The sequence below is a fragment of the Rattus norvegicus genome, chromosome 20, assembly GCF_021556685.1.
Source record: "Rattus norvegicus strain SHRSP/BbbUtx chromosome 20, alternate assembly SHRSP_T2T, whole genome shotgun sequence".
In the NCBI taxonomy this organism is placed as follows: domain Eukaryota; kingdom Metazoa; phylum Chordata; class Mammalia; order Rodentia; family Muridae; genus Rattus; species Rattus norvegicus.
Window position 1 is genome coordinate 28,045,295 of NC_141553.1, and position 23,455 is coordinate 28,068,749.

At 45.0% G+C, this 23,455-nt stretch overlaps 1 protein-coding gene across 1 annotated transcript in view; it reads left to right on the top strand.

The window, feature by feature from the left end:
- Sh3rf3 (SH3 domain containing ring finger 3) overlaps positions 1 to 23,455 on the top strand; it is a 340,867-nt gene that overhangs the window by 180,571 nt on the left and 136,841 nt on the right. The window contains exon 2 of the mRNA XM_087598703.1: positions 12,415 to 12,690. Coding sequence (XP_087454829.1) covers positions 12,415 to 12,690 — 276 coding nt within the window. The remainder of the gene's footprint in view (positions 1 to 12,414; positions 12,691 to 23,455) is intronic.

Here is a 23,455-nt window from a genome sequence, read left to right on the forward strand (position 1 = left end):
TTTGTTCTAGGGATCTAGGGTAATTCAAGCATTTGGGCTAATAGCCACTTATCAATGAGTGCATACCATGTATGTCTTTCTGTGATTGGGTTAGTTCACTCAGGATGATATTTTCCAGTTCCAACCATTTGCCTACGAATTTCATAAACTCGTTGTTTTTGATAGCTGAGTAGTATTCCATTGTGTAGATGTACCACATTTTCTGTATCCATTCCTCTGTTGAAGGGCATCTGGGTTCTTTCCATTTTCTGGCTATTATAAATAAGGCTGCGATGAACATAGTGGAGCACGTGTCTCTTTTATATGTTGAGGCATCTTTTGGGTATATGCCCAAGAGAGGTATAGCTGGATCCTCAGGCAGTTCAATGTCCAATTTTCTGAGGAACCTCCAGACTGATTTCCAGAATGGTTTTACCAGTCTGCAATCCCACCAACAATGGAGGAGTGTTCCTCTTTCTCCACAACCTCGCCAGCATCTGCTGTCACCTGAGTTTTTGATCTTAGCCAATCGCACTGGTGTGAGGTGAAATCTCAGGGTTGTTTTGATTTGCATTTCCCTTATGACTAAAGATGTTGAACATTTCTTTAGGTGTTTCTCAGCCATTCGGCATTCCTCAGCTGTGAATTCTTTGTTTAGCTCTGAACCCCATTTTTTAATAGGGTTATTTGTTTCCCTGCGGTCTAACTTCTTGAGTTCTTTGTATATTTTGGATATAAGGCCTCTATCTGTTGTAGGGTTGGTAAAGATCTTTTCCCAATCTGTTGGTTGCCGTTTTGTCCTAACCACCGTGTCCTTTGCCTTACAGAAGCTTTGCAGTTTTATGAGATGCCATTTGTCAATTCTTGATCTTAGAGCATAAGCCATTGGTGTTTTGTTCAGGAAATTTTTTCCAGTGCCCATGTGTTCCAGATGCTTCCCTAGTTTTTCTTCTATTAGTTTGAGTGTGTCTGGTTTGATGTGGAGGTCCTTGATCCACTTCGACTTAAGCTTTGTACAGGGTGATAAGCATGGATCGATCTGCATTCTTCTACATGTTGCCCTCCAGTTGAACCAGCACCATTTGCTGAAAATGCTATCTTTTTTCCATTGGATGGTTTTGGCTCCTTTGTCAAAAATCAAGTGACCATAGGTGTGTGGGTTCATTTCTGGGTCTTCAATTCTATTCCATTGGTCTATCTGTCTGTCTCTGTACCAATACCATGCAGTTTTTATCACTATTGCTCTGTAATACTGCTTGAGTTCAGGGATAGTGATTCCCCCTGAAGTCCTTTTATTGTTGAGGATAGCTTTAGCTATCCTGGGTTTTTTGTTATTCCAGATGAATTTGCAAATTGTTCTGTCTAACTCTTTGAAGAATTGGATTGGTATTTTGATGGGGATTGCATTGAATCTGTAGATTGCTTTTGGTAAAATGGCCATTTTTACTATATTCATCCTGCCAATCCATGAGCATGGGAGATCTTTCCATCTTCTGAGGTCTTCTTCAATTTCTTTCTTCAGTGACTTGAAGTTCTTATTGTACAGATCTTTTACTTGCTTGGTTAAAGTCACACCGAGGTACTTTATATTATTTGGGTCTATTATGAAGGGTGTCGTTTCCCTAATTTCTTTCTCGGCTTGTTTCTCTTTTGTATAGAGGAAGGCAACTGATTTATTTGAGTTAATTTTATACCCAGCCACTTTGCTGAAGTTGTTTATCAGCTTTAGTAGTTCTCTGGTGGAACTTTTGGGATCACTTAAATATACTATCATATCATCTGCAAATAGTGATATTTTGACCTCTTCTTTTCCGATCTGTATCCCTTTGATCTCCTTTTGTTGTCTGATTGCTCTGGCTAGAACTTCAAGAACTATATTGAATAAGTAGGGAGAGAGTGGGCAGCCTTGTCTAGTCCCTGATTTTAGTGGGATTGCTTCAAGTTTCTCTCCATTTAGTTTAATGTTAGCAACTGGTTTGCTGTATATGGCTTTTACTATGTTTAGGTATGGGCCTTGAATTCCTATTCTTTCCAGGACTTTTATCATGAAGGGGTGTTGAATTTTGTCAAATGCTTTCTCAGCATCTAATGAAATGATCATGTGGTTCTGTTCTTTCAGTTTGTTTATATAATGGATCACGTTGATGGTTTTCCGTATATTAAACCATCCCTGCATGCCTGGGATGAAGCCTACTTGATCATGGTGGATGATTGTTTTGATGTGCTCTTGAATTCGGTTTGCCAGAATTTTATTGAGTATTTTTGCGTCGATATTCATAAGGGAAATTGGTCTGAAGTTCTCTTTCTTTGTTGTGTCTTTGTGTGGTTTAGGTATAAGAGTAATTGTAGATTCGTAGAAGGAATTCGGTAGGGCTCCATCTGTTTCAATTTTGTGGAATAGTTTGGATAATATTGGTATGAGGTCTTCTATGAAGGTTTGATAGAATTCTGCACTAAACCCATCTGGACCTGGGCTCTTTTTGGTTGGGAGACCTTTAATGACTGCTTCTATTTCCTTAGGAGTTATGGGGTTGTTTAACTGGTTTATCTGTTCCTGATTTAACTTTGATACCTGGTATCTGTCTAGGAAATAGTCCATTTCCTGAAGATTTTCAAATTTTGTTGAATATAGGTTTTTATAGTAAGATCTGATGATTTTTTGAATTTCCTCTGAATCTGTTGTTATGTCTCCCTTTTCATTTCTGATTTTGTTAATTTGGACGCACTCTCTGTGTCCTCTCGTTAGTCTGGCTAAGGGTTTATCTATCTTGTTGATTTTCTCAAAGAACCAACTTTTGGTCCTGTTGATTCTTTCTATGGTCCTTTTTGTTTCTACTTGGTTGATTTCAGCTCTGAGTTTGATTATTTCCTGCCTTCTACTCCTCCTGGGTGTATTTGCTTCTTTTTGTTCTAGAGCTTTTAGGTGTGCTGTCAAGCTGCTGACATATGCTCTTTCCTGTTTCTTTCTGCAGGCACTCAGCGCTATGAGTTTTCCTCTTAGCACAGCTTTCATTGTGTCCCATAAGTTTGAGTATGTTGTATCTTCATTTTCATTAAATTCTAAGAAGTTTTTAATTTCTTTCTTTATTTCTTCCTTGACCAGGTTATCATTGAGTAGAGCATTGTTCAATTTCCACGTATATGTGGGCATTCTTCCCTTATTGTTATTGAAGACCAGTTTTAGGCCGTGGTGGTCCGATAGCATGCATGGGATTATTTCTATCTTTCTGTACCTGTTGAGGCCCGTTTTTTGACCAATTATATGGTCAATTTTGGAGAAAGTACCATGAGGAGCTGAGAAGAAGGTATATCCTTTTGCTTTAGGATAGAATGTTCTATAAATATCCGTTAAGTCCATTTGGCTCATGACTTCTCTTAGTCTGTCGACATCACTGTTTAATTTCTGTTTCCATGATCTGTCCATTGATGAGAGTGGGGTGTTGAAATCTCCCACTATTATTGTGTGAGGTGCAATGTGTGTTTTGAGCTTTAGTAAGGTTTCTTTTACATATGTAGGTGCCCTTGTATTTGGGGCATAGATATTTAGGATTGAGAGTTCATCTTGGTGGATTTTTCCTTTGATGAATATGAAGTGTCCTTCCTTATCTTTTTTGATGACTTTTAGTTGGAAATTGATTTTATTTGATATTAGAATGGCTACTCCAGCTTGCTTCTTCTGACCATTTGCTTGGAAAGTTGTTTTCCAGCCTTTCACTCTGAGGTAGTGTCTGTCTTTGTCTCTGAGGTGTGTTTCCTGTAGGCAGCAGAATGCAGGGTCCTCGTTGCGTATCCAGTTTGTTAATCTATGTCTTTTTATTGGGGAGTTGAGGCCATTGATATTGAGAGATATTAAGGAATAGTGATTATTGTTTCCCTTTATATTCATATTTGGATGTGAGGTTATGTTTGTGTGCTTTCATTCTCTTTGTTTTGTTGCCAAGACGATTAGTTTCTTGCTTCTTCTAGGGTATAGCTTGCCTCCTTATGTTGGGCTTTACCATTTATTATCCTTTGTAGTGCTGGATTTGTAGAAAGATATTGTGTAAATTTGGTTTTGTCATGGAATATCTTGGTTTCTCCATCAATGTTAATTGAGAGTTTTGCTGGATACAGTAACCTGGGCTGGCATTTGTGTTCTCTTAGGGTCTGTATGACATCAGTCCAGGATCTTCTGGCCTTCATAGTTTCTGGCGAGAAGTCTGGTGTGATTCTGATAGGTCTCCCTTTATATGTTACTTGACCTTTTTCCCTTACTGCTTTTAATATTCTTTCTTTATTTTGTGCGTTTGGTGTTTTGACAATTATGTGACGGGAGGTGTTTCTTTTCTGGTCCAATCTATTTGGAGTTCTGTAGGCTTCTTGTATGCCTATGGGTATCTCTTTTTTTAGGTTAGGGAAGTTTTCTTCTATGATTTTGTTGAAGATATTTACTGGTCCTTTGAGCTGGGAGTCTTCACTCTCCTCTATACCTATTATCCTTAGGTTTGATCTTCTCATTGAGTCCTGGATTTCCTGTATGTTTTGGACCAGTAGCTTTTTCCGCTTTACATTATCTTTGACAGTTGAGTCAATGATTTCTATGGAATCTTCCGCTCCTGAGATTCTCTCTTCCATCTCTTGTATTCTGTTGGTGAAGCTTGTATCTACAGCTCCTTGTCTCTTCTTTTGGTTTTCTATATCCAGGGTTGTTTCCATGTGTTCTTTCTTGATTGCTTCTATTTCCATTTTTAATTCCTTCATCTGTTTGATTGTGTTTTCCTGGAATTCTTTCAGAGATTTTTGCCATTCCTCTCTGTAGGCCTCTACTTGTTTATTAATGATTTCCTGTGTTTCCCTAAGTGTGTTCATGTCTTTCTTGAAGTCCTCCAGCATCATGATCAAATATGATTTTGAAACTAGATCTTGCTTTTCTGGTGTGTTTGGATATTCCATGTTTGTTTTGGCGGGAGAATTGGGCTCCGATGATGGCATGCAGTCTTGGTTTCTGTTGCTTGGGTTCCTGCGCTTGCCTCTCGCCATCAGATTATCTCTAGTGTTACTTTGTTCTGCTATTTCTGACAGTGGCTAGACTGACCTATAAGCCTGTGTGTCAGGAGTGCTGTAGACCTGTTTTCCTCTCTTTCAGTCAGTTATGGGGACAGTGTGTTCTGCTTTCCGGCGTGTAGTTTTTCCTCTCTACAGGTCTTCAGCTGTTCTTGTGGGCCTGTGTCTTGAGTTCACCAGGCAGCTTTCTTGCAGCAGAAAAATTGTTCTTACCTGTGGTCCCGAGGCTCAGGTTCGCTCGTGGGGTGCTGCCCAGGGGCTCTCTGCAGCGGCAGCAACCAAGAAGACCTGTGCCGCCCCTTCCGGGAGCTTCAGTGCACCAGGGTTCCAGATGGTCTTTGGCTTTTTCCTCTGGCGTCCGAGATGTGTGTGCAGGGAGCAGTCTCTTCTGGTTTCCCAGGCTTGTCTGCCTCTCTGAAGGTTTAGCTCTCCCTCCCACGGGATTTGGGTGCAGAGAACTGTTTATCCGGTCTGTTTCTTTCAGGTTCCGGCGGCGGTGTCTCAGGCGCAGAAGTCCTGCCGCTCCTGGGCCCTCCCCCACGGGAGCCCAGAGGCCTTATACAGTTTCCTCTTGGGCCAGGGATGTGGGCAGGGGTGAGCAGTGTTGGTGGTCTCTTCCGCTCTGCAGCCTCAGGAGTGCCCACCTGACCAGGCGGTTGGGTCTCTCTCTCACCGGGTCTGGGAGCAGAGAGCTGCTGCGGGCCGGGATCCGCGGGTGTGGGACTTCCGGTAAACACAGACCGTGCCTCCTAGAGAAATTCTGCTTCCGTGTCCCAAGCTCACCAGGCAGCTTTCTTGCAGCAGAAAGTTTGGTCTTACCTGTGGTCCCGAGGCTCAGGTTCGCTCGTGGGGTGCTGCCCAGGGGCTCTCTGCAGTGGCAGCAACCAGGGAGACCTGTGCCGCCCCTTCCGGGAGCTTCAGTGCACCAGGGTTCCAGATGGTCTTTGGCTTTTTCCTCTGGCGTCCGAGATGTGTGTGCAGGGAGCAGTCTCTTCTGGTTTCCCAGGCTTGTCTGCCTCTCTGAAGGTTTAGCTCTCCCTCCCACGGGATTTGGGTGCAGAGAACTGTTTATCCGGTCTGTTTCTTTCAGGTTCCGTTACATGGTTTTATTATAGTGAAGTATGTCCTGCCCTTTTTGATATCTGCTGAAATAATTATGTGAGTTTTTTGTTTGTTCATTTGTTTTCTGTGTTTGTTTGTTTGTTTGATTGTTTTGGTCTATAAGTCCATTTATATGGTTTAGTATTCTTTCTTACTTGTATATTTTGAAGCATCCCTGTTTTTCAGGGATGAAACCAACTTGGTCATGGTAGATATTCTTGATGTATGTTTGCATTTGGTTTGCAAGTATTTTATTAGGCATTTTAAAAAATGTATCTTCATTGGGAACATTGGCCCATAGTTTTCATTCTGCTTGCTTGCTTGCTTGCTCTCTTCCTTCCTTCCTTCCTTCCTTTCTTTCTTTCTTCCTTTCTTCCTTCCTTCCTTCCTTTCTTTTTTGTGTCTTTTCCCACTTTTTGTTTTAGTTTGATAGTAGCTTTGTAGAATGAGTTTGGTAGTGCTCTGTTTCTTTTATTTTCTTTTTGAATAATTAAGAAGGATTGGTTGTAGAGCTTTCAAAGTCTGTAGGAATCAGGATTCTGAACCCATCTGGGGCCTGACTTTCTTTTTTTTTTTTTTTTAAACAAATTTTTTTTTGTTCTTTTTTTTTTCCGGAGCTGGGGACCGAACCCAGGGCCTTGCGCTTCCTAGGTAAGCGCTCTACCACTGAGCTAAATCCCCAGCCCCTGGGGCCTGACTTTCTTTAGGTGGAAAGGTTCCTATCATTCTCTCATGCTCCTGTGCTGTGTGTGTGTGTGTGTGTGTGTGTGTGTGTGTGTGGTGTGTGTGGTGTGTGTGGTGCATGTGTGTGTGTGTGTGTGTCTGCTCCCTGTACACTGTGTGTCTGCTCCCTGTACACTGTGTGTCTGTTCCCTGTACACTGTGTGTCTGCTCCCTGTACACTGTGTGTCTGTTCCCTGTGCGCTGTGTGTCTGCTCCTCACGTGTAGTGTGTCTGCTTAGGGTGTTGACATCTTCCTGGTTTCATTTTGGATCCATTTACTTTAGTTTTCCCAAACTAATGGACTGCAGATTTTTAAAGTATCCTCTTATGACATCTTAATGTCTGTTGCAATGCTCCCCTGTTTGTTTCTGATTTTGTTAATTTGGGTCCTCTGTTTCTCTTCTCATTAAGAGGGAAAGGGTCTGTTGGTCTTGTGTATCCTCTCAAAGAACCAGATCTCAGATTTGTTGATGTCTTGTGTGTGTGTGTGTGTGTGTGTGTGTGTGTGTGTGTGTGTGTGTGTTTATCTGTGTGTGTATGAGGTTGCAGTATTTGTGGTTTGGTTATGACAGTCTTTTGTTTTGGTCAACAGGTGTGAATGTGTAAGATCTCCTTAAGAACCTTTTGGGTTGCTTCATTTATTCATACACTTATTTTTATCCAGGGCTTGGTGATTTTGAATCTGATAACTTTCACATAGTTTTTCAATCAGTTAGTGTCTTGATGCTATGACCTTTATCTTGTTGGGGATTAAGGATAAAAAAGGACCTATTTGTCTGTAATGACGGGACCCGAAGCCATTGCTAACGGGTTAAAACCCTAAGTAGCAAGTAGTAAGTCAAAGACACTGAACTCATGGGGTCTAAAAGTGGAGGGGTTCTTGATTCGTGTGCTTCACTCTGGCTTGCTGGGCTCGATGGGTGTAGGAGTGAGCCATCTATAAGCGCTCATGAACTTTGTCTCAGGCCATGTTGGCCCCTTGGCCCAGGGATGTGTCTGACCCCCAGCAGAGTTAAGGGTATAATGGAATCCCATTTGTCAAAGCAAACTGCTGAATTTGAGTCCCTAGAATCTGGAAAGTGCTGTTATGCATATGTAAGAACCTTGTCTCCGTGGGGTAGGACATTAAGCCCAGAGGAAGATCCGCATGCCTCATCTGAGTAATGAGCCATGAAATTGACATTATAAGTTTTAATTATTATTAATGCCTTGCGGGGTAGCTAGTGTTAATTATTCTGTGAGCTTCCCAGATATACATCTTTCCTTCTCCTTTTCTTTCTTTCCCTTAATGCTTTAATGGTGGCTTCCTGGTAGTGTTTGAACTCAATTCTTCCTAAGGGGAGTGCCCCCCCTCTGTGAGACATTGTCTCTGGAAAGAAAGTAAATGACTCTGATTGGAACATAGGCAGTGGGAACCTGGGAGCTTGCTGGGTTGCCACAGTGAGATTTGCAGGAGGCTTATCTCCGCTCCCTCCCCAGTAATGCTCATCTTCCTCTGGAACCATCCATGAACTAATTAGTTAACCTTTGAAGATCAAAGACTGTGGAAAGTGCCATGAGTCACCGTTTTCTGAGCATCCTTTAACAGGGCGTTATCAGGTTCTTGCTCTTTTGCTCCTGCATAACTTCCTGTCAACATCATGAGAAGAGAGAGAGAGAGAGAGAGAGAGAGAGAGAGAGAGAGAGAGAGAGAGAGAGCGCGAGCGCTAGCTGTCTATATTGCCTCTAGGGTCTGTTCTATTAGGTAGGTACTAATGCTGTCAGAAGGGGAACAGGAGTGTCTCTGACCTCCTCTGACCCCTGTCTTTCCAAATTCCTCTCTCTGTACCTACTAACTGCAGCAGAGACACAGGCCTGACCTGGAATTACCCGAGTTCCTTTGAACTAACAGTAAAAAGATGGTGTTTGCTGTTTATTGGGCCCCTCTCCTGTCCTGATCATCAAGGTGAGTGCAGCATAGCCCTATTAATGCAGCAGACAGAAAACTTCCAGGCATAGGAGCCCAGCAACGGTGCTGTGGATTTGGGGGGGGGGGGGCTGTGTCCCGCAGAGCCCATAAATTTTAAGTGCACATCATTTTGTGGAGTCGTCGTGTTACCTACCATGGATGGAAAAGCGTGCCCTTGCCCCTGTGCCAAGGGGTTTGGCTCCCTCCAATGAGGGAAGCAATGAAGGCCACTGGAGCTTATAGGGTAGGCTCCAGTTTACACCTGTGCAGCCAGCACACAGTGTAGTCTATTGAGAGCAGAGTAGAGGTAGGCAAGTGGACAATCAAGGTTATAGCAGTAGATCAACAATCTTCGATGGGAAAGGTTAAGGTTTGGGGAAGGATGAACACAGTTAGATGAAGATTCCACAGTCAGGATGAGGAAAGTAGGAAGAAGGGCTAAACAGAGAGAGCCTATGGGATGTGTGGAAGACCTGCCTTCCAAACAATACAATATAAACAATATGATGTGCCTTCTAAATGATATGAAATCTACTGCTCAGTATGGCAGAGTGGTATGGATAGACTGGGGAGCTGGGGCACACAGAAGCAAGTAGAGGTGGGCCTGTAACAGTGGTGGAGTGAAGTCTAAGCTTCTAGTTCTTTGGAAAGTTAGTTATGCCAAATGATGCTTTGCCAGGGCACACAGGCTAAAGCAAACTGGAAGACTTTTCCTGAAACAGACACAGATGAGAGGATATCTGAATATAGCAAACACATGAAAGAACGCTTGACGAAGCAGTATAAATGTGGCCCCACAGACAGTGGGACACGGGCACTGAACCCTGATTGGTTTGCTCCACCTCACTATTCTTCACTAAAGATGTTCATGTATTGGTTCACCTTAGTGTTGTTGAGCTCAACTTGTAATGCTGTCATTGAGAGAAACTTACCCAAGAACTGCTCCTGAGGTTCCTGAGGCAGCTTACCACTTCTGCACCCTCGCCTCAGGGTGGTTGGCAAGCCTGGTGGTTTCTTCAGGATTGAACTACAGCAGCCTGGTGTCTGTCTGCTGAAAGGACTGCACTGTAACTGCTGGTTCGTGCCTGGTGTCTGTCTGTCTAGAGGACTGGGCTGCAGCCGCTGAGTCGTATTTGGTGTTTGCTATGGGACTGAGCTGCTGCCCAAGAAGATCCAGCTCGCCCCCAAGAACTGTTGCTGAACAGGTCCGTTTCCCCCATATCCTAGTAACTTTTCTCCTCCACTGCCTCTGCTGGGTGGTGGGCTAGAGGAGAGGTTGAACCTTTATTAAAAGTAGGTTGCAAAAAATGTATGCCTACAGTGGTAGTGAGCAGCCTTTGGCCACATATGTGTGGGGCTGTCAGCCATGTAGAGAATCGATTTAAAAATAGAGTCCCCTGAATGTCAGGATTGATGCCTTCAGGACCTGGAAGAGGGTAACTGGTGGATCTGGCTTGTATGGCAGTCTGCAGTCCAGACCCTAAAGCCAAGCTGACTCTTAGAAACCGCCAGTTTCCCTGGCACTGCCTCCCTCCCTCCTCGCTGAACTGAGTAATTTAGAGCTGTGGTTGTCTGTGGTGAATGAGAATGCAACTTGAAATGGTCAGCCCGTCCAGAGAAAGCTGAAGCCCCAAGTCCTTTCCAAGCAGGGGCAGCTGTGGAGGGCTCCATGTTCATTGAAATGAGATCTTTGAAGGAGACATCAGCAGTGCAGGCTTGGCATGATCTATCCTGCTCACGCTGTGATCAGTGGCGGCAAACGCTTCTAAAGAGCCGCCAGAGCCGTGGCTCTAAGATTACTGCTTCGAGCAAACACACTTCCAGTGAGAAGATCAATGTGGCTGAGGGAGTGCACACATGGCAGTGTATATCAAGGAAAGTTTTCTTTTGGGCACCTAGTGGAGGTGCATTTTGAGTGTAAGAGCATGTTATTTTCTTACTGTCACTTGAAGCCTCTTTCCTGAGTGGAATGCTAAGTGTTGCCTTATAGTTAACAGTGAAAGTATTTGGTCATGAAGACTGTATTTGACTTTTCAGGTGGTGGTAAGCTGAGTTGAAAAAGAAGAAGAAACCTCTGGTTGTAAATTAGCTAGTGGAGCAGGGAGCGGGTTGGCCATTCCATTGACATCCTGAGCTTGGTGAATTCTTGGCTATTAGAGGATGTGCTGTGAACTGCAGGGTACTTGGCAGCATCTCTGGCTCTGTACATTAGATGCCACAGCAACCTTCCCAGTTGTGACGACCAAAAATATCTTCAGAAAAAATGGTCCTTACAGAATAGTGGCCAGCAAGGGACTGGCTGGCCATTATAAGGTCTTTCTGATGGCCCAGAGACAGCCACCTCTTTAGTCTGAAAGTATTGGTTTGCAAATTGCCTGTGCTCTCTACAGTCTGGGCCTGTTACAGTCCATTGTACTTGCACCGCAAAGCTATCCAGAGTAAGTTCTGTAATGAAAAGTTCTCCGGTGTTACTATTTAATTGGCTAGTGGGGGTTGTTTGTCAATCTGCCAGCAGGTTCCTCTTAAATGCTGTCGTCAGGCATCTCTGAGACATGAACGTAGGATGATTGATTTGCAATGTGCTATTAAACCCTCTACAAAGACTTTTTTGATGTACTGCTGCTTGGAGCTTTGTACAGCTATTGATTGATTTAAATACTACAGAATCCTGGGCTCAGGCAGCCCTTGTGAGAAAAATGCCACTTCTGGTAGGGAATTGCTGGACATTGACTCAGGGACAATGACAAGGCTCTCGTCGGGCACAAAGTGGATCATTGAACAAGTATAGACCACCAGGAAAGAAAAGCGAGAGACACTTATGTAACTGGCCAGAATTTATGAGTCAGGGCCTGATGGAAAAATAAAGAGAGTGGACAGTAACATCTGATCGATTTAGGGCGAGAGACTCCTTGCCGTCATGAGAAAGGTGCCAGAAATTGTGTTTGGACTTTAACTCTGTCTGCTGTTTGAGACCTCAGTAGCAAATGCCATTTTGTCTGCCCAGCAGATGCTGACAGGATGACAAAACACTTCCTCTGGCTTAACAAGACAAGGGTTAAATTCTCCTGGAACTGTCCTTCCCTCTGGACAGATTGTTGTCTGATGAGAAAGCTTATATGGCTTATGAATGGAGGGGTATGACTTGGGACTAGGAGTAGCCTCTAATTCCTCAGCCAGACATCTTTTACATAGCCTATGTGACTATCTGACACTGGTCCCTAGAAAGGGAGACACACAGTGAAATACTGGCTGCTCAACTTGCTTCAAGCAAGGTGCCTGCTCCTGTGCCTGTATCCTCCTTGTCTCTGATAAAGAATAATTCATCACTTCCTTTAGGGCCTCCTCAGTGCAGTGACGTAGTCTCAGTAGAAAGCTGGGCCCCAGCTGGCCCTTGAGTGTAGAATTGAAGAGTTTGTCATGGTAGGGACTATCGCGTCTGTCTGAGGTCAGAGAATTTACACGTTCCTATGATAGACTATTTGCTCCTTTAGAAGGTGTTTTCCGGTCTCAGAATGTATGTAAGATACACAAAGACCATTGAACCCACGTTTCCAAGAGCAAACTTCCCTGGCATTAGGGAGGGCCATTCTAAGTAACCACCTGTTATTCTCTGTTTGCAGAACCTATCCCAGCTTCCCTACGCCAAGGCCCTCTACAGCTATGAGGGAAAAGAACCCGGTGACCTCAAGTTCAACAAAGGGGACATCATCATTCTGAGACGCAAGGTTGATGAGAACTGGTACCATGGGGAGCTTCAGGGCACACATGGCTTCCTCCCAGCCAGCTACATCCAGTGCATGAGGCCCTTGCCGCAGACTCTGCCCCAAGGCAAAGCACTTTACGATTTTGAGATGAAAGACAGAGACCAAGACAAAGATTGTCTGACCTTCACTAAGGTAAGGTGAGCCCCATGATTGATCTCTGTGTCTATCCCTGTCTTCTCAACCAAGAGGCTACATCTAGGTTTAGAGCCTAGATTATCCCCCAAGCCAGGAGCAAATGAACACCCTCCATCCCTGGGCCTCTGAAAAAAGGGATTAATGTTTCTACTTGCATGGATTTGAATGTTTTGTTTCTGATTTTGTTTGTGTGAATGACAACTCCTAAGAGGAAACTGTGTCTGCAGAGTCTTAATGATTAGAGCTTCAATCCTGTGGAGAGATTGGGATGTGGTATGTCCAAAGGCTAATTACCTCATCTTAGGCTAGTGTTATCCTCTGGGACAGCCATTCTTTGACTACCTCAGTGTTAGAGCTAACATCCTATGATTGATAGGTGACAACCTTTTTGGATCTATTAACCACCTACCCGCTTCCACAAACCCCAAAGCAGAGAATGTCCTTAGACAGACTTATAGACATGCTTCCCTCACTTTCTGTAGCCACCTCTGTGGTGCCCCCCTCCATTATATATTAAACTTGCTTTGATTATGACTTCCTTTGTTCTTTCTATAAAATTATGGTAAACTTTATGAAATGGTTTCCATGATGAACATGGTTTTGGGGTCATCTAAATGTGGATTCCCAGGCCCTGGTTATTCAGAATAGCTCCAGGATCTCTTTTTCTCTTTAAGAGGAGAGCTGTGTTTTTTGCATTGGCATTTGTTTTGTTTTGATTTTCATTGTTAAATGGTTAGGAGGTAACACAGACTGCTGATGGATAGCTCTAACTAGTTCGTACTGATTCTTGAGCAAGGTGAACTGTGAGCATCAGTCGCAGTCATAATTTTATGGTTTTAAATATTGATCATGTATGAGGGATTTGAATCTTCTCAGGACACAAGGGCTCATGGTACAACTTCTGCAGAGCCTTAATTCATCCCACAGAGTTTCAAAGTCAATATCACATCCCTTCTGCAGTGGAATCAAAGCAACAGTAGAACCAAGTAGGCCTGGATGATGATGATGATGATGATGATGGTGATGATGATGATGGTGGTGGTGGTGGTGGTGGTGGTGGTGGTGATGATGGTGATGATGGAGATGATGGTGATGATGAGTGTGTGGGTGTATTGTCTACATGTATGTCTGCATACCATGTGCATACTTGATGCCCACAGAGGCCATAAGAGGGTGTTGGAGCTAATGTAATTGGAATTACAGATAGTTATGAGCTGGCTTGTAAGTGCTGGGAGTTGAACCCAGGTCCTCTGGAAGAACATCCTCTCTCCAGCCTGGCATGGAGACTCTCTTAAAGAGCCCAGCGTGAAGACTTGGTCATTAACCAAACAGCATTTACTGTGGAGTCAGTGAAACAGATGAGTTAAGTTGGTGCTCTTTCTGGACGTTCTGTTATTATTCAGACCAGCACCTGTACTTGCTGTTACATTTGGAGGTTCCCAGGGAATCAGACAGAGTCTGGGGCCCTCTCTCTTCCCTCTTTCCTCCTTCCTTTCCTTCTCCTGCCTCCTCCCTCCATGGCTCTCAGTATTTGGCTTCAAGAAACAGTTCCTGAAGAATTACTGTCATTCCAGTGTGCACACACACAAGCACAGGGACACACACACACACACACACACACACACACACACACACACCCTCACCCTTATCTACGAGTACAGAGGTTGGCATAGCCTTGCAGCTCTCCAGGCTTCAGGAGTACTCACACACTTTTTTTTTCCTTTTTTTGAGTAAATGTGTTCTTGTGCCAGACTGCTGTTTATGTCTTATTCTATTGTTCACTCTGACAGTGAATCATCTATTTCTCTGTTCTGGGAACCAGCCCTTTCTTTCTTCCTTTCATCAAGGCATTGAGATGCTGATTCCCACTGTCATCTCACTGAGCTCTTAGGGAAGTGCACGCTGGTCTCCTCTTTTCCTTCTCTCAGTCTGAAGTCTGTGGTGTCTTCCCAGGGTGCCTTGCAGGCTTCTCTGCTTTGGAGAGCCTTCCCTGAGAGACTATACCCCAGTCTGTGTTGGAACGTGCTCTGTTCTGACACTTGTAACTTCTTAGGGTGCCCATTTGGTGGCTCTCAACCTTCCTAAAGCTATGTTTCGTTAATACCTCCTGCTGTGGTGGTCCCCCTGCCATAAAATCATTCCATTGCTACATTATAACTGCAATTTTGCTGCTGTTAGGGAAAGTAATGTAAATATCTGATATGTGGGATATCTGATATGCGACCCACACAGGCTGAGGGCTACTTACTGCCTTATATCTTTGCTAAGATAAGAGACTTCAAGCAGCTGTTAGCTTTATTGGTTCCAGGGACAGAACCAGTGGACTCTTTTTTTTTTTTTTTTTCGGAGCTGGGGACCGAACCCAGGGCCTTGCGCTTCCTAGGTAAGCGCTCTACCACTGAGCTAAATCCCCAGCCCCAGAACCAGTGGACTCTTAAGCCTCTCCTGGGCACACAGGAGGGAGCTCCCCAGGATAATTCACCAAGTAGAGTGTACAGCCCCAGATGTTTCCTGCATGCCGGCTTCTCCCTGTAGGATCTCTACCTCCCTTACCTTCCATTTCTACTCTTGGTGACTTTGCCAGTAAAGACCAAAGTGCCCTGGACAAGAGGACAAAGGGACATAAGATATTCTAGGCCATACAGGGCACTATGCTGTGTTCAGGGACAATGACCTGAGCCTCCTGGAAGCAGGACTTGGGAGACAGGCACAGAATAAGTCTAGAGAACTTAGTGTAACAAAAGACTGCTTCAAGGGAAGCTGCACTGGGATAGCTTACCCAGGAGGGAGATGAGACATGGCATAAAGACTCCAGGGTTGTCAGTGATGGAAATGAATATCCAGTGTCTCCAGTGAAACTGTACATTAGCTCTTCTGGGGCAAATTAGAGCTCACCTTGCCTTGGATTCATTCCGTGGCTGGCAGGTTTAGAATGTATGGCTCTGTTAGCCTTAGCTTGACCCTGATGAGGGTTTCGTATTTGAAGGTCCCTAAAAGGAGACCTGGATGGGCTGTGAGAATGGGAGGCCTCTGGGTCTGACTCCCAGAGGACTGTGACATGACATCACACCCACGTCAGCTTGCCACCAGCTCACTGTGTCCCACCCTGTCCACACCTGGGTCCTAGAGGACATGGGCATCTTCTTGGGGCTCTCTGCTTGGTTCCTTGTTTCCTGGCAGGACTTGGACAATGTCTGGAGTGCCACTGAGCTTCAACCACTCTGAGTTGGACTGACGATCACCCCTGAAGTGTGCTGCTAGGACCTGGCAAGTCAGTGTTCTACCAAAGCCAAACCTTCAGTTAGATCCCTATCTGCACATGATCCCTGTCTACAAGCCCAGCCTTTCTGTGGACGGGGTCACAGGAGAGGAGCCCCATGAACCATCAGGCTGCCAACGGCAGGTGTGGCATACTGTCTTTCTTGCTTTAGTCTTCGTATTTGCACATGTCAGGCTTTTGGGGGGAAGCTACTGGGACCTGATAAAATATGCTTTTGAACGTCATCTCAATAAAGGTAATCATATATTCTCCTGCTAAAACAGATTGGTTTTAGAATGACCTAACACCGTTTGGAAGCTACCTATTCAAAAGCTAATGTTGCAAATTGAAAACAAGGCTCTGATCCGGTGGCTTTGTGACTCTTAAAATGCCACTACAGTGGTTTCTTTTAAGAGGAAGTGGTATAGTTTCAGTACAAAATGCCCTCCACAGTCTTGTGTTTAAATCCTTGGTCCCAAGAGGTGATGATATCTTAGGGAGGTGTCAGCCATTTACTGCAAGGCCCCGATAGAGGAAATGGGCTTCTGGGGACACAGGAAGTTATATTCCAGACAACCATTCCTGGTTTCTCACTGCTTCTGTGTCTACTTCCTGCCCTCACCATCACATTGCCACAGTGGCTGTGCCTTCAAACAGTGAGCCAAAATAAATCAATAAATAAGAGACGAGGAAAGTAACTGGTTTGTGTAGATCTCTCTGGTCTCCCAAATGGCAGAATAGAATGCGTCTAAATGACATCATGGTCTCTGGTGGTAGCATGAGCAGGGCATAATAACCCAGCTGGCATGAGCCAGAGACACAGAGGCACAAGTACTGTTACCTGAGGTGTGAGGTAGCAGGAGGCTGTGGAGACATGGCCGTGTGTATCTCAGTGAAGCATTAGGCACTGAGTCTTGTCAGGAACACGAGCGTGAAGAAGATGAGGGGTGAATATGGAACGGCACAGCTCTGCTTTCTGGAAGAGTGGGGTGAAACACAGACTGGTAGTAAAATGGTAACAGATATAATGGGTGTCACGGTGCTTCGAGACTCACACCGGGAGGTAGCTCATTCTCCATAGAGGGATTCTCAGTGTGTGGGTTGCAACTCCTTTGGGTGTCAAATTACCCTTTCTCAGGAGTCTCCCAAGACCATCGAAAATATAGTCATTTACTCATAACAGTAGCAAAGCTGAAGTTATGAAGTAGTAACAAAATTAACTTTATGGTTGGAGGTCCCCATAATGAGGAACTGAATTAAAGGGTCTGAGCCTTGCAGAGGTTGAGAACCACTGTGGCAGATGTAACTGCTGCCTCCTTGAGAGCCTTAACTCAGACCCCAGCCTTTGCCTGCTCACAGTGCTCCAGGGACCCTGGGGACAGGGGATGCTCAAAGCAAACAACTCAAAGTTAGCAAAACCTTTTTAAAAACAGCACCACCTGCTCAGACTTTTGTTCTGCTGGCATCTCCGTAAACTTTCCCATTTGACCTGTTTAATGTCATGTACTGTCTTTTAAATGATCATTTCTGAGAAGCCCAGAACTCTTTCCTTTGTGAATTGATCCAGAATGATTCCAAGACTCTGTCCTTCCTACTCAAGGACTGACTGCAAATTGTTTGGGCCCAAGAGAAGTTTGGTCACACAAGAGAATCAAGCCTCATGTGCTTGTTGTATAGTGGCTTTGGAACATTGACTCAATTGGGGGGGGCTTTTTTTTAAACTATAAAATATAGTTGATATCAAAAATACATTAGCAAAAGCATATGGTGAATGGAGTTCACAGTAGACACTCACACATTTGCTGTCTGTCCTTCCCCTTCTTCTAGTTCAGAGAAAGGCACAAATCCCTTATTAGGTGTATGTCTGGCTTTGGGTAGGGAGAACAAGAATGGCGCATCCTTCCTGTGCCACGGCCACATGGAGAGCTTTTCCCTGGAGGTTTGGGACCTGCTGCATGGGCTGCAGGCCAGCCAGCACCTGGACCAGCCTGTAGGTGCCGTCTCTTAGGCTGTCCTGTTCATCACTGCTGCATGAGGCTTTCATGGCTTGGAAGACTCAGGCACTTTGGCTTCACCCTCTCAGTGTCCATGACCCAAAGCATGGAGGAGCCCAAAGAGAGTCAGGGTCCTAAATCACCCACTACTGAGCTCGCTGCTCAACTACCAGAGACACGCAAAGAGGGACTCAGCTCTCTTCCTGACCTCCTTCTAGATTCCTCTCCCCACCCCCAAAAGGCTTTAAATAATACACAAGGGCTCCAGAAAAGGACATCAGCTCTGGCCAGTGCTTACAGTGATATTGCCTTCCTTGATGCTTTTTTTTTTATCTCAAGGTGGAATTCAAAGACACAAAAGGGTCACCAACTGCATAGTGTTAAGTAAAAGACAGATGATGCTCGTTTGTACACTAGCAAAATCTCATTTGAAGTTTTATTGGTAAATGGGTGAGTGAACAACATGAACCCTTTCCCTCTAATGCTCCCGCATGCTGGCCCTGGCAGCACGACTCCTTGCAGGTTCAAGCATGCATACCGTGGGTGGATGTAGTGACTGCTCTAAGCCATCTCACTGGCCCTCTGCTTACCCATCAGTGGCTTCTCATTCCTCCTGTAGTCAGTATCAGGAAGCTGTCTCCAAGTCCTGTCTCACCCAGCACTGTGCTTGCTCAGCCTGCATTCGCTCCTGGCCCTAGCTTACCCTATACCCAGCCATTTCTGTCTCCAGCAGGCCTCAGGCTCCCTGGTCTGCTTATCTATCTATTCTCCTAGATCTGTGCCCTTATTCAACTCTTTGCAATCCAGCCTTCCCTTTCCTCTTTAGATATTGCTTGTCTTAGTCAGGGTTTCTACTCCTGCACAAACATCGTGACCAAGGAGCAACTTCAGGAAGAAAGGGTTTATTCAGCTCACACTCCCACGTTGCTGTTCATCACCAAAGGAAGTCAGGACTGGGACTCAAGCAGGTCAGGAAGCAGGAGCTGATGCAGAGGCCATGGAGGGATTGCTGGATTGCTTCCCTTGCCTTGCTCAGCTTGCTTTCTTGTAGAACCCAGGACCACCAGCCCAAGGATGGCACCTCCCTCAATGGCTGGGTCCTCCTCCCTTGATTGCTAATTGAGAAAATGCCTTACCTTGGTCTTATGGAGGCATTTCCTCAACTGAGGCTCCTTTCTCTGTGATAACTCCAGCTTGTGTCAAGTTGACACTCAAAATAGTACACTGTTCAAGGGCTGCCTCAGTCCTTGCAAGGGTGCTCCCATGTCAAGCCTCCATCTTTTTTTACCCTACATTTCTCCTTAGACTTAGATGTTTATAATATAGTTCTGTCTCCTCTGCAGGGCTTAGTCAAACCTGTGTACCTCCCTTTCTCAGCATGCAACAGTAAAGGGCACAAAGGAAGGAGGGATATGGACACATATGATACTAAAGCCCAAGTTCTTTGCAGGTTGGAGTGACAGGTCTGGTTGTTAACAGTGTTCATTTTTTCTCATAGCATCTCTTTCCAGATGTATCGGCTGCAGGGTGTGTTGTAGAAGCCAGCCCTGTTCCAGGGCAGCGAGAGGTCTATCTCTGCCTCTTTCTGAATAGTCCTGGCCCCCAGCAGCATCTGAGTAGGGGGCAGATGATCTAAGATGTTAATCCAGTCAGAGCTGGAGACTGCTGAGCCAATCTGCTCTGTGGGGGTCAGTGGCGGCCAGTGACTCCATTAAGACCTCTGCACAAATAGAGCAGTGTCTCTGTGTCATTTCTAGGGCAAAAGGCTGGGGAGCTTCTGGTCTCCTGTGTTTGTAGTTTCCCATTTTTCTTGACAAAGTGACTTGGGGCAGGGTGTACAGCTGGCTGTGGCAGGGTTCAGTCTGGCTGCAGCTGGGGCTGGGGTTGTGGTCAAGAAAGCTGAAGGTACTTGGTTTTCTAGACTCTGACTTGCTACCACTTTTTCAGATAGCCCGTAACTGCAGAAGGGGTTCATGACCCTTCAGAAACTGCCCTGGGGGCTATACACATGCTGCTGCCATGTGCTTCGTGTTCTGCTCCTTCCAGCATTGCTGAAGGGAGCCTTCTGTGCCGAGCAAGCTGTACTGGTAAAGCAGTGTCAAAGGGCACACTCTGGGAAGGCGTAGAGACAGCACCTGAGACTGCCGCTCTCCACAGAGGCTTGTAGGCTCCTATTTCCTCAAGGAGAAAAAAGTCAAGTGAATGCATAACTGTTAGAAGAGGGAGATAAATTGTTTAAACATTTGATTTAAAGATCTTTAGAAGGTGGCACTGATGTGTCGCTTGAACCCTTTACGAGTGTATTATCCCTAATTCTTGGGAAGAAAGGCCTTTATCGCTCTTAAGCAGTCACTTCTCAGTTGCAGTGCCAACTTAGAATCATTTAGGACCACCAGAGACCATCTGAAACCCAAAAAGAGCCAGGGCTGTATGCCAATAGGCATTTGGTAGATTTTCCAAATTCAGAAATATCAGAGACCAGGGAAAACAGCATATGGATGAAGTCAGACGGCCTGCAGTAAATAATGAGTATTTGATGTGAATCCTGTAGATGAAATAGAGCTTTGCATCAGAAAATGTAACGAAGTCACAGAAACCATCCTCATTCATAAAACCACTGAATGCCACCATTTTAGACCGGAAGCATGTCTACCTCATCTGGTCATCCGTGATGTCTGTGGTATCTGGCTTGGCTTAGTTTGCTCATCTATGTCAGGGGCTGATAAACTAGGATGACTAACCAATATGGCCTGCCACCGTCTGGTACTGTAAATCAGATCCTACATAGCTATGTCCATTCATTCAGGCATTGGCTGCCTTTGTGCTTCTGCCACAGAACTGAGTAAATGGCCTGCAAAGCCACAAAAGGCTCACCGTCTGGTCCTTTCTAGACTCGGTACTGACCTTTGTAAACAGCAGAGCTCTAAGAGACAAATGCACTGGTATTTCTACATGCTCCTGACACGGTACCTCCCTGAATGGGGATGTGGTAGTTTATATATGCTTGGCCAAGGGAGTGGCACTATTGGGAGGGAGTGTGTCACTGTGGGGATGGCTTAGAGAGCTTCCTCCCAGTTGCCTAAAGATGCCAATCTTTCTTCTCCTTGGTTACCTTCAGAACAAGATGTTGAATTTTCAGCTCCTCCAGAGCCAAGCCCACCTTTATGCCCACCATGTTGATAATGGACTGAACTTTTGAACCTGTAAGCCAGCTCAAATTAAATGTTACCCTTTGCAAGAGTTGCCTTGGTTATGGTGTCTCTTCACAGCAATGGAAACTCTAACTAAGACGAGGTATCCAGGGAGAGATGATGAGCAGTCATCTTGGAAAACCAACAGCCAACCCTTTCCATGCTCACCACGAATCCTTAGTGTTTTAAGAAGGACTATTTCTCCATGAACTAGGGAGCCTTCAACATGACATTTCCTCTTTCCTTGTCCTTCTCAATGCCTGAGGTCTTTTGAAATGTGGCAACAAATCCAAGACCTCTAACCATGTGATATGCTCTAACCATAGGAGAGTAGGCAGTGGTTTTGGTCTTACATGGAGTGATGAAGAGATACAAATCTAAAGCACGATAACTTTACGTCCATAGCCCTGACATGGCAGAGTGGCAGAGTGAGTGTCTCCATTACCAGCAGAGTGTCTCCACTGTGTGTTTGCATAGCTGCAGCTCTAGGAGAAAACCTTTGACAACATCTATAGGCAAAGTGAGTTCTTTCACATGCAGAGATGACTGGCTCTGTGTGGTCTCTCAGCTCGGTCCCATAAAGAAAACAAATGAACATTCCGTATCCTGTCACTCTCCTGGGCTTCCAGACAGGCACAAGATTCAGAATGCCATCGGAGCCAGGATAGACAGCTGCCACGGGATGCTGCCAGAGTGTCGTTTCAGCCATGGCAGACCTCAGCTTGCCCTTAGCTGACATCTTGACATGAGTGGCTATGATTCTGTCTGTACCTTGTGTTGTGCTCATCTCTATAAGCAAGGCTGTTCTCCTGTCCTCTGGCACAGCCTGAGGTCTCTCCACTTAAAATAAAGACGCTTCCATGTGCTGGCCTCAGCAAAGGGAAACAGAAACACTAGGAATGGTGGTAAATCCCCTGTCTAAGAGGCACTGTGTCTCTCTTTGGAACTGAGTTTGCCCCTCAATAGATTTATCCCTTCTTGCTATCCTGCTCCCCAGGGTGACCCAGGATATGCCTGGATCCTCAGTACACTGTGATATCCACGCTGGAAGGCAGAACCACAGCTCCATGGTGCTCTCCTTTCTCAGACTTGGGGCTCACACTTGACTTGGTTCCAAACTGTTGATGTGACTGTTGGCTTATCCCATGTGGCATGTATGTCCCTTTGAGAAAGTGTTCAGACTAGATGCTGTTCTCAAGGTGTTGTGTGATTTTTCCAATCTGGGTGGACTGTTTCCTTTTCTCCAGGGGAGGACACAAAGACCATTTCTTCTATTTCATGTAATAACAAACCCAAAACACACACGAATAAGAATTATGCAGCCTAATGGTATCTTTCTAATTATCGCCTAGTCAGGAATGGCACGATACCAAGGCTGGGCACCTTCACGCAACCACCACCTTCCTCCTCACGCCTGCTTAGGACGGGTGAAAGGTGTTTACTCTTGAGCTTCAGATAAATAAAATCCAGTAGAGTTTAATTTTTTTGTGTTCAATCTATTTTCGGTGTCCTGTTTATGAGATACATATCAGTTCTTTGTGGGGTGTTTTTGTTTATTGGTTTTCATTGTTTAGTGGATCTGTGAGTTATTCCTTCAATGGTAGACTTGAGTTTAGGGCAGTTCTAAGTTCATAACAAAAGGGAGCAAACACAGGTTTCCTGTACCACATCCCTCCCATGTCACCTCCTCTGTTATCAGTAAAGCCTTGGGGTGGTACGTTTTTACCATCGTGGAGCCTGTCTTGACAGTATCCACTAGTGGCCATTGTTTCTGTGGAACTTCAGTCTTGGTGTTGGGCAGATGTAACACAAGCACACCATGACACATCATGTTTCACTGTCTTAAAATCTGTGGGCCCCACGTTTTTTTGTTTTTTTTTTTTTTTTGGTTCTTTTTTTCGGAGCTGGGGACCGAACCCAGGGCCTTGCGCTTCCTAGGTAAGCGCTCTACCACTGAGCTAAATCCCCAGCCCCGGGCCCCACGTTTTTATCCCCCACCCCCTTCTTTGCAGCCACAGAGCTTTTCTCATCTCAATGGCTTTCCTCTGATTTCTGGTGTGGTTCTAACACCACTACCTGCTTCCCCTTCCTACTGCCTTCCTTCACTGAGAAATGCTTGATTGCTCCATTGTTTTAAAATTGAAATACATTCTTGAAGGATTTCTCACATGTATCCAGTGAATTATAATCATATCTACTCTCCATTTCTCCTCTTGAATCCCCCAATATAATGCCCTCTGAACTTCACATCCTCTTGTTTCTGTTTTAATAATCAGATTCGCTAAGTCCGATTCATTCTGCCCATTGTAGAAAGATAT